This window comes from Etheostoma spectabile, chromosome 12 (assembly GCF_008692095.1).
Source record: "Etheostoma spectabile isolate EspeVRDwgs_2016 chromosome 12, UIUC_Espe_1.0, whole genome shotgun sequence".
Taxonomy (NCBI): Eukaryota; Metazoa; Chordata; class Actinopteri; order Perciformes; family Percidae; genus Etheostoma; species Etheostoma spectabile.
This window is the reverse complement of record NC_045744.1, coordinates 2,055,100-2,066,542: the sequence shown is the minus strand read 5'-3', so window position 1 is coordinate 2,066,542 and position 11,443 is coordinate 2,055,100. Positions and strand designations below refer to the sequence as shown.

The window sequence follows — 11,443 nt, the reverse complement described above, 5'->3', positions numbered from 1 at the left end:
GTCAGAACACAAATATGACCAAATGTGCCCTGTGGGTGATTCACTGCCTCTGTGACAAATGACAGAGGACAGGGAGTATAACTGGGTTTGGTTTTCTCCCACAGGAACTTCTATGAATTCTAATGGAGTCTCAGAGTTTCTAAGTACCGATCCGTTATCGGCCACTCGAGACAGATAGAGGGTTATTACGTCAGGGTCATTCCAAACTTGTCTTTCTACTTTGTAACCGCAATTCTCACATGGTCCTGTGCTCTGGTCAATAGCTCGTTGGAAAAGAGAGAAACTGTTGCCTAGGGTTGGTAGTGGCAAAAAATAAATGTTACCTGGGATGCTAAATATTGCGCGTGCAGTCCCACAGATGTCACACCAGCCTTTTTCTTGTCCTTCAGTGATTGTTTTTACCCCACACTGATTTAACCAGAACCATAAATGTTTCAATAAATCAAGAGGATCATTTTGCTGTAATAAACATAATGGTGGTACTTTCACACTTAATTCTGTCAGAGCCCCATAGAGTTCTGTTGGACTGAAACTTCTCCCTGGGTTTTGGAGGGCTTCTAGAAACAGTCGTGCGAATGTTGGTGTTGTTGATAATAGTATCAAAGGCTCTGGGCGTTGGTGTGTTAATGTGTTCCGAACAACGTTAAGGTGTAGGGCAGCTTGTAATGTTGCATTCATCCAACAGTTATTGAAGCTATTCGAAAATCTGCAAATGTTTTTGCAGGGATCTGTTCTTTGAAATGCATTGTAACAGGGCCTCATAACACTCACTGTTTCAAAGATTTCTTTCATTCTTTGAGTAGCACTGGTTGTCGGGTTGGCCTCCGATGCTAAAGTGCTACTATCTTGGTCTCTGGGACCAACAGAAGATGGGGCGGTTTCCTCATCTCCGTCACTCGTTCCTTGTTCGTATGGCTCCAGGAGACTCCTAACCGTTTTGGTCACTAGAGTACCTGCCATGAAACCCAGAGTAAAGAAAGGCATTATGCTGTGAAAATGTGTGTAATTTACGGGGGAGATAAAAATCTGCTCTTCTTCCTGTGATTGTAAAGATTATCTAGACTACAATGGTACAATTTTGTGCTCCACCCCTGGCTACAATCCTTCTGCAAGAAAAGTGAAAAGACTCTGGGTCAGTGGTAATACTGGCCTATATATAGATTATAATTAATGTGTCATCTCTTTCTGATCTCAAGCCTTTGATGATGACGTCACACACAACGTCATGTTGGAATCGTTAGCCCCGCCCACATCCAGACCACCGTGCTTTCATCGTCATATGACGCCCTGGGATGGAACACAGTGTAACCAAGGGTTTTATACGTTGCTATGAAACCAGAAAATAAAAACACAGGCTTCTCGGTCCAGATATTAAAGCCCATGTTTTTATTACATTTTTTAATCCCAAATAAATATCTAAATGCTACTGAGGTACCTCTGTATTGATCAGTACATTATTTCGTTTATTTAGACTTTTTTATTTACACTATTTCTCATGAGATTAAAAAAATAATAACTAAAAAACTATATCAGTCTTGTCAGGCTAATAAGGGAATCCTTTTAAAAAAATTATGAAGGAAAGATCAACAATGGCAGGACACCACCGACATGATGCCAAGGTCTAAGTAGGCTCCTTCTTCCACCACTGTAATAGACAGTTAAAGAAGAAGAGTTATAGTATTTGTAGAAGTTTCAGTGCAAGATGAACGCTCCTTGCGTCAGCACAGAGGGCGAGAGCGCACGCGCGCGTCTTTGATGTCGTACAGGATACTCTCATCACAGTAAACTCTTTAATATTGTTACTCTCAAGTTATTTGATGATAATGAGTGAATAGTTGACTATAAGTTGTTGGTTGAGTTATTATCGGCTGCGCGGTTCGGTTTTTCACGTTCGGACTACTAGCTAACGTTCCGCGAGGGCGTAGCTAGTAGCGGAACGCTCTTTCTCTTTCTCGCTGCTCGCGCACTGTACGTGACGTCAAACCAGCATGGCGGCCAAGGTGACTTCGGCATCGCTCTCGTAGCGACTTTCAAACCTCTGCTTTAACATGTCTGCATGCCTTGTGCTCGTTTTCTTGTGTAGAGATGATTCAGGCTAGACTTCTAGACCCTGCCCGGGTAGGGTGTCTCTGAAGCGGTGTACTCTGAGGCTGTAGCATCACTGGGCTAGCCGCTGCCCGGTGTTCTGGCCTTGATGGGACGTTCACAACCTCGAAGTTAGCGAGATAAAGCTCAACAGCCATCGAATTCCTGCCGTAATAAGACCAAACAATGCCAGCTTACGTCGCACCTTTTTGCAGCAGTCGACAGTTTGCTCTCCGTTTGCCAATTTAAAGCTTAAAATGTCATTGCACCTCAACGGTTTGTCCTCTTCAAACGAATAGTTTGTGCTTGCTAGCCGCCGGCTAACCAGTTGTAACGTTAGTTTTTGAGCTTGTGTTTAGATGTTTGCCTGGCTGCCACACTTCTTCAACTTGATACCATATCAGAGTGTTAATTAGCCGTTAGCTTTGACTGTGGGCCGTGTCTGGCGCAATAGGTTGTGTGTCTCCTTCACAGCAGTGGACGTTTCAAGGAGACAACTCAGAGGCTTGTTTTGCTGGGTTTGCTTCGTGTTCTGTGCAGTACACCGCCTGCCAGACCCGAAACAGCAGCTATTTGGCTATGTAAATACGCCAATTCGCATTGTCGAATAATGTTATTTCAATGTGTGTTGTTTTAGGTGCAATCTACCAAACGCGGGGACCCAAATGAGCTGAAATCTATCTTCCAAAAGGTAAGGTTTACATTGCACAACATCTTAAATGTTTTTATGGTCAGTGTCAGATTTACGCATAGATGATATGTGTTCATCATGTAGCTACACATGTCTTACCAGATGTTTTTTGCAAACAGCTCTGTACGTAGAGAACAGCTCACCCAGGACTGTTTTTACTTGGGGAATGAGCTTGTAGGCCTGTCATGGGGTTTGAATTACAGCATTAGCCACAGTAAAAGGTCCAACACAGACTCCTGTTGTTACATTAAAGCATGCATATTATAACTGTACATCTGAGTAGCTTGTCCTGGTCATATTCATCACTTAGGCTAAACATTATTGTGTTTGCTGGTAAAAGTTGAAGCCTAAACAATTGTTGTTCATCGTTGAGTCAGCAGCATCTGTTGTGAGTGGAGTTGGTTTTTAGATTCAGTGCGAAAAAGGAAATGCTGCTTTTCTCAATTTGCCTTGATTGCCATGCCAACGTGTTGGATTGTTTACAAGGCAGAGGTTGGTGCCATTGAAAGGGTAGCTTAGTCAGTTGGGTCAAATTTGACCCCTTTAAAAAATGTCTGAAATATGAGTTTCTTTTTAACCAAATGACCACAAAAAAATGGATAGGATTCCTTACAACGCTCTTTGCAAATACAACTGATAACTTTCATTCCTCTGATCTTAACTATTAGTCAAAATAGTTCATAATTTCTGCTTTTTTAACTGAAATATTCGGTATAATTCTATACAAATGAGGGTTATTGACCATGAATTCTAAAAAGTATAAAACTAGTAAGGTGGTGTTAGTGAAAACTAAAAATAAAGTCTGAAAAAGGACAAAAATGTCAAATTTTTGTCCGTTTTTGACCAGGGAGGACAGCACAAGGGTTAATCTGAAGGTCCAGGGTTCATGTCCCTATTTAGGTGATGATTGTTACATTTTAAGTCACCACCTCCAGTACAGACTAAGCAAGGGCCTGCATGTCCTGTCAAATGGATCAGAGAGCACAGTGTCACACCAGTGCTCATGTAATTATGTTATGTATATAAAACATTTTAAGTCAGAGTAAAGGGTGTTGTGCGTCAGAGGATATGACGGCAGACTGGTCTGTGTATGAAGACTGTAATAAGAATGGATTTGGTTCACCTTCACCTTGATCCAAGGTGGTCTGCATGGTGAGTGTGTACTACTTTGATACTCTGTGCGGGCGAGCAGTTGTCAGTACCAGGCTATGCAAAGGCCAAATAGCTGACAAGCTGAAGCTAAAAACATCGGTGCACGTGTTCCCGAGTGTGGGCCGCAGTCATTCTGACATATCACGCTACAACTGAAAGAGTAATGACTCCGTAAGTCAGGTGCAGCATGAATCAGCTGGGACGGTTAGTAAAAAAAGGTCAACCAGGAAGTCGTTTACTAAGGCGCTGTGAAGGTTAACAAAGCTGTTACAGCTAATGTAAAGTCATGCTAAGCTATTGAGAGGGATCAACCTAGGTTATGTAAATGGACCACACAACTTAGAGAGAACTGGAAGTTTACACGCGCTGTTCGCTCTGTAGATTGGATACAACCACCTGGTTTTTGGGGGGTGTTTATTTGTGTACAAGGACCAATTGTAATTGCTTAATAAATAAATAAATAAATAAATAAATACACTGTTGGGTAGTTAATTTCCAGTTAAGGGAAAAGAGGTCAGCGCCTGTAAAGTGTATGGTGTTCTTAGTTTCCCTGGCATCCGACATTCAAGTCAGAGTTGGTCAACTAAGATCTCTGAAAATGAACACTCATCTATCCTCTCCCTTCAGTTTTTATGCTCTCTTCACGGGGGGGGGGGGACTTCACTGGTATCTTCACAGACACACGCACACAAGGTCGGGACCTTGTGTGGCAACTTGCTCGTCTGTTCACGCCACCTTCAAACAATGCACTTAGAAACCATAAAAGCGTAAACTATTTTATGACTTAAGCTTTAACTTTCTGTGCGTCTGCGGCCACTTTAAACAACTTCCTCAATGACTAACACAGCTCTTTTGCATTGATCACCTACACACATTTTATCAATAAAATATTTCTACAGTATCCGTGCCGATGTTCTGTTTTGTTTCTCTACTCAGTACGCCAGTGTAGCGGACAAGGATGGAGAGAAGTACATGACCCCCGGAGACTTTGTCCAGAGGTATCTAGGACTACACACGCAGATCCACCACAACCCCAAAACTGTACAGCTCATCGCTGCTGTGGCCGACACCACAAAGGACGGGTACGTACAGATAGGAACCAGCCTGTAAAAACACATGAGCACACAGCTTACTTATCATTACTAATTGACAGTTTATTGAGCCATGTCTGATCAGTAGTTGCCATTATCGCCCACTTACAGATAAGATAGTCCCAATGACTCCCGTTTCCCAGACTGTTTGCGCATGCAGTTTATCATTATATCGACTTAGTGTTTTGATCTGTTTGGAAAATCATAGTAATATTTATAATTCTTTTTTTCACTCAGACTGTTTATCTGTCATTTGCTGTATAGTCTTTCAGTTATTACAAAAACATTTCATAGTATTTGTTTGGATATACTATATATGTATATATCTCAAAGGTCCCAAGGAACAGAGAAAATGTCATTTGTGCGTGTGATTTATGTGAACTAGTCCTTTTTAAGGAATACAGGATGATCTTATCTTAGCTTAATTCCAAAGTCTTTAATATGTTTCTTTTAATAATATACAATATATATATGTACTTTATTTGTTTTTCTTCCACCACATCTACACCCACAATGGCAGGCTGATCTCGTTCCAGGAGTTTCTTGCGTTTGAATCAGTGTTGTGTGCCCCCGACGCTCTCTTCATAGTAGCCTTCCAGCTGTTTGACAAGAATGGAACTGGAAACATTTCCTTTGGTACGGATTCATGTGTTTTCTGTGTTTTGGCTTTGAGTTCACTTCACATACGTAAATATACTGTAGCAATGTAGACTATGTTGAATATTTTGAATCAGTATTTAAAGGCAATTGTCTAGCTCATGTGCCAACGCACTGAATCCCTTCATGATGTGTTTGTGTGCTGCATCACCAGGGCATTTTGTGTAGAAAGAATTTCCTAACATGACATTGTTAACCAGATTACTCCTCGGCTTAAGTCATTACACAAGGATGGACTTACATAATTGTTTTCTCTTTCCTTCCCACCTCTACTTACTTTCTTATCATTGTTTAATCCTTTTGTTTGAATGTAAATTTGGGCTTCAGAGAATGTGCGGGACATCTTCAGCCAGACCACAGTGCACCACCACATTCCCTTCAACTGGGACTGTGAGTTCATCCGTCTGCACTTTGGCCACGATCGCAAGAAACGCATCAGCTACCTCGAGTTCACTCAGTTCCTGCAGGTGTGCCAATTAAACACACACACACACACACGCGCACACACACACACTCTACCACACACACAGATCTAAGTTTTTCAGCTTGACTCTTTTTTCCCTTTACTAAATACCATATTTACACTCAGCCTTGCGGTGTCATGTTTTTAGGAGCTGCAGTTGGAGCATGCACGCCAGGCGTTCGCCCAGAAGGACAAAGGGAAGGGTGGCGTCATCTCCGCCATGGACTTCAGTGACATTATGGCCACCATCAGACACCATATGCTCACACCCTTTGTGGAGGAGAACCTTGTCTCCGTAAGTGTTTGTGTGTGCATGAAGAGCCTAATGACAGCAATCTGTACAATTATTCACCGTGGCCACAGAGAATACTCAGTTCTGATTGACTGGAGGATGAGTGTTATTTTCAAATAACCACAACTTGTTCTAAATTAAATTTCATAGCTGGAAGCTCAGTCGTTTCAGTTTTTACTAGGCTACACCATCTCGCGCTGTTCGGATTGCAAACTGTTAATATTAAAACTATTTAAACAATACTTTTCTTTGGATCACTGGCTAGTGGCAATACAATCCACTCTGCCTTGGGGGGTTATGAAGGTCTACACACTCGGCAGAGGTAAATCCTCATCTGCTTTGCAACTGGGGTTATTAGCCGTAAAGGATAATACTGGTCAGTTTTCAACTTGGGCCTAGTGCATTTCTAATTTTAATAATAAGCTCAGCTCAGGCTCGTCTGTGTTCTCTCGCACTACTTTGCCACTATAATCTCCTGCACTTCTTGACAGGGCTAAATGTGCTGTTGTCCTCAGTTCCCTGACATTCTTTCCACATGAAGTTAGATATCCCGCTAAGATTTGCTCTGTTGGAATACATTTTGCTGTAGTAACGTGTTATTTCTTCCCTGTCAAGAGCTTAATTATAAAGCTCAGTCTATACTAAAAATAGAACATCCCTTCAATATGACAATTAAAGTAAAGTAGTTACTGCTTAGCCCCTGTGATTAAAAGAATGAAATAATTGGGGGGGGGGGTAGCTTAAATTGACTTAATGCAGTATTGAGTAAAATTTGAAACTGTGCGTCTTGTCTTTCTCATTAAGAGTTAAATTTGAATATGCACTTGTACCAGGCTGCAGGTGGCAGCACCTCTCACTTGGTCAGCTTCTCTTACTTCAACGCCTTCAACTCCCTCCTGAACAACATGGAGCTGATTCGCAAGATCTACAGCACACTGGCTGGCACGCGGAAGGACACACTCGTGACTAAAGGTGCTCTCATTACTCTGATGTTGTATGTTTGCCAACCAGCTGAAGATGTTACACGATGTCCTTGTTATAACAGAAGGTAACTTTCTCTCTTCTCTCTCTCTGCAGAGGAGTTTGTTCATGCTGCCAACAAGTTTGGGCAGATCACTCCCATGGAAATTGACATCCTGTACCAGTTGTCAGGGTTGTTCTCCGCCTCTGGGTAAACACTCCTTCTGATACCAGTTAAAGTCTGTTATAGAATCTGTCGGGTCCAAATCCCTAAATACCTATACGCTTTACTGACAATTACCGAAAACTATTCTGCTGTGCATGATGACAGTGCTGTAAATAAACCTCTGTGTATCAGGCGCCTGAATCTTTCTGACATTGAGAGGATAGCTCCGTTAGAGGAAGGATGCCTGCCCCATCACCTGGCGGAAACCCAAAAGCAGGTAGGAGGCCTGTAGCAGTGTGCATGTGCAACTCCTAATTGATGGGATTGATTGTTGTGATTTGCATCAAATGTGATCAGCAGTTAACTGTCCATCTGTAAAATATCTTTAAAAACCATAGCTACTTATAATGTATCACAGATTCTGTATTCACAGCAATGGCGTCATTGACTACTCACACATACACAAAAAAGTCCACATATCTTCATTTTATCTATATTCTTGGCATTTATTTTATGCTTTTGTTTAAGTAGCCAACCTTTATGCTTGTTTTGTTTTTATTCAGTGCTTACTTTGCGTTTGTTTAGGACTCTGAGCAATTGTAATTGCTCAGTTTATATATTTTTCCCCTTCTTCCTTATGTGAGATTCTCTATATAAGCCCCTAGGGGGTTTCTTAATCTCACCTATACCATCTTTATTTTTATATTGCTTTATTTTGTGTGTCACTGTTGTCTTTCTTTTATTGTGCCATTTATTGTGCTAAATCCATGGTCCCATGTGTGATTTTCCCATCAGGCCCATGGGGATGGTTCCAGGTCTGTGTTGCTCCAGGTAGCAGAGTCCTCCTACAGGTTCAGCCTGGGCTCCATCGCTGGAGGTAATCCACCCTGCAGCCAGTCTGACGGCCGCCCAGCAGCGTCTTGTGGATGTTATTTTGTTGCTATTATGTTCGTCTGAGTTTGTGTGTGTTTACACAGCTACGGGAGCAACGGCGGTGTACCCCATCGACCTGGTGAAGACTCGTATGCAGAACCAGAGGTCCACAGGATCCTTTGTCGGAGAGCTGATGTACAAGAACAGCTTTGACTGTGCTAAGAAGGTGCTTCGATACGAGGGCTTCTTTGGCTTCTATAGAGGTAGGCGCCTGTCTCCTCCCCCGTCTGCAGTCACAACACCAGTGATTTGTTAGTTTTTAGTGTTGCTTTTATTTTGTTTCTTTATCTTAAGCCCAAATTGCACTGGACTGCTATGACCTGGGGACCTCTAGTGATTTGTAATAATGACAGAGGTCGTCTGGGATCTTAAATCCGTGCAAACTTGTCAGTTGTCAAGTAAATATGCCACCACAAATGACCGCCATCCCTGGGATATTGGGTCGCCCCCATACAGCTTAGATATTTGGCAGCTCCTATGTTTACTTGCATCTGACCCCTCCCTCGGTCATTCTTTCTCTGTTCCTCCGACAATACTGTCCTATCTTTCTGCTTCTTTTTTGCCATGACGATAGTGTGAAAAACTCTATCGCTACCTTGTTATCCGGTTCATGAATGGCCGTTATGTGAGCAGTGTCAGGAAGCAATTTGTTACATCGCTAGACCTGATGTCACGAGATACTTCCTGACGCTGAGTCCGGCGAGGTTGCAAGGCTGGTTTTTCTGCTCACAGGCGCTGGGGGGGGAGCGAGAGACCGCCATTCAACTCAAACAGTCATATAACCATTCCAATGACTTTAAAGCTGTTCAGTTAACCCTTGTGTTGTCTTCCTGTCAACAATGGAAAAAAAAAAACTGTTTTTGTCACTTTTTTTCAACATTATTATTGCTTTTCCCAACAATTTTGTCACTTTTTTGACGGCAGGAAAGAACTGAAAATGGGTCAATTGGACCCAAGGACAACATGAGGGTTAAGGTAAATTAAGCTAAAAAACGGCATAGTTCCCCTTTTAAGTTAAATTTTAAACAACACAAAGTTGGGGTGGGGGGTCATTCCTAAATCATATGAGGCCCCCCCCCCCCCGGTAATAGTTCAGTGTGAATAGAGCGTTAGTCGTGTTTCATCTGTCTCCACTTGTTAATTTTGCTGATAGAGCCTTGTGTGTGGCTGCCCTGTTTGAATTTAAATGTGCTCAGTTGAATCTTTTTCTTTTTCACAACTGCTACACTCTTTTTGTGATTAACTGTGTTTATTAATGTATTATGTGTTTTATTAATAATGTATTTAAAGAAAGCCAGCCAGCCAGACCAAAATCAAGAGATGACGATACAGCACGCACAGTAAACAGAACCAGACAACAAAATAGACACTCGACTCTAGGCCAAATAAACGTGAATAAATCACCATCAACACATCAAACACGCAACTGATACACACTCACATTATGAGCCAGACTCCCCACAGTGTTTTAAATGAAGACTTCAACTTATATTGGTAAATGAATTTCAGTGTTCTATTTTTTCTTGTTGATGTGATGCAGCATCCTTCTTTGTCCAATAGCAGAATTTCTCTTGCTGTACTTTATTTTGGGCTGTGTTGCATCATACTAGTTACAGCAAACTCGTGTTGTGAGCAACTGTGATGCATGTTCTTCCATTCCTGTCTCATCTTTTATGTCATAAGTAACGGCTCTGGATGTCTTTATCTGTCTCCACCTCTTATTTTCCATCTTCGTATTTCTTTCTGATGTCTCCTCTGTTGCTCCTGTTTGCTCAGTAATACTAATCAAATAATATTCTCCTCACTTAATCTCCCATGATGCCCCACAGGCCTGGTGCCTCAGCTTATAGGTGTAGCACCTGAGAAGGCAATCAAACTCACAGTGAGTACCTCCACTCACATAACACAACGCATACTTGCCCACCACTCCATATTCAGTTTGCATACACATGTATGTTACATTGGTAATTTTAATCATATAGTTTGTATTTATATTTACTGCATGTCTGACAATGAAATCATACACAACACATGAAAATAGAGATCGAGAGAAAAGAGGTCCATGAAATGACAAATACAGTGAGAAGAATCTTAAAATCAATGTGAAATATAATATATAATACTACTATGATATCGTCTTTGCTTGTGTTTGTGTCCCACAGGTGAATGACTTTGTAAGAGACAAGTTCACCAACAAGGACGACGCGATTCCTTTTTGGGCTGAGGTCATGGCTGGCGGCTGTGTAAGTCCTAGATCCCGAACCGTTTTGTACCTGCTCCGTCGCTTTGTGAATGCAGAAATGAACACTAGAAAAGAAGAGCCAGTCAGTTGTACCCGAGGGACTGTGCCTGCTTAGTTGTTAAAGGCAGTTAAGAAGTAGCTCATGCATGCCGTCTGTTTATTTGTTGTATTAACTTGCTTGCGGACTTCCAAATGGCAATACTAACTGCGGAATGCTTAATTGCATCCAGAGATAAATTGTCATTGTCCAATGCAACATGTTTTTTTTTCCCTGTTTGTTTTTGATAGCGTTGTTCATCCTTACACACATTGGCCCAGCACACCTTTACCGTCTGAGGAAATGGCAAAGTAAATGATTGATCCAGATTTAATTCTTATTTTTACTACATCCCACAGCTGCGTACATATGAGATTCAGGAGCAGTAGTCTTTTTTTATGTAAATGTGTGAACAAGCTCTCCTTCTCCACATACACCCAGGCTGGAGGCTCGCAGGTGATCTTTACCAACCCTCTGGAGATAGTGAAGATCCGCCTGCAGGTGGCAGGCGAGATCACCACTGGGCCTCGAGTCAGCGCTCTCAGCGTGGTTCGGGACCTGGGCTTCTTCGGCCTCTACAAGGTAATGTGTCTTTTCAATGGACCACAGTCTCTCTTAGGCTGGGGGGGGGAGAGAAACTACTGCTATTTAATTTACTGGCACTCATTAAGTCT

General features: G+C 42.0%; 1 protein-coding gene across 2 annotated transcripts in view; it reads left to right on the top strand.

The window, feature by feature from the left end:
• Window positions 1–1,738: 1,738 nt before the first annotated feature.
• LOC116698839 (calcium-binding mitochondrial carrier protein Aralar1) overlaps window positions 1,739–11,443 on the top strand; it is a 24,310-nt gene continuing 14,605 nt past the window's right edge. For both annotated transcript variants that reach the window (XR_004334314.1, XM_032531045.1), the window contains exons 1-14: window positions 1,739–2,000; window positions 2,723–2,776; window positions 4,865–5,010; window positions 5,540–5,655; window positions 6,004–6,143; window positions 6,288–6,434; window positions 7,265–7,403; window positions 7,509–7,602; window positions 7,750–7,834; window positions 8,353–8,434; window positions 8,535–8,693; window positions 10,320–10,372; window positions 10,653–10,733; window positions 11,211–11,351. Coding sequence is in view for 1 of the 2 variants with exons in the window: in XM_032531045.1 (XP_032386936.1) it covers window positions 1,989–2,000; window positions 2,723–2,776; window positions 4,865–5,010; window positions 5,540–5,655; window positions 6,004–6,143; window positions 6,288–6,434; window positions 7,265–7,403; window positions 7,509–7,602; window positions 7,750–7,834; window positions 8,353–8,434; window positions 8,535–8,693; window positions 10,320–10,372; window positions 10,653–10,733; window positions 11,211–11,351 (1,449 nt within the window). In the remaining variant the exon portion in view is untranslated. The remainder of the gene's footprint in view (window positions 2,001–2,722; window positions 2,777–4,864; window positions 5,011–5,539; window positions 5,656–6,003; window positions 6,144–6,287; window positions 6,435–7,264; window positions 7,404–7,508; window positions 7,603–7,749; window positions 7,835–8,352; window positions 8,435–8,534; window positions 8,694–10,319; window positions 10,373–10,652; window positions 10,734–11,210; window positions 11,352–11,443) is intronic.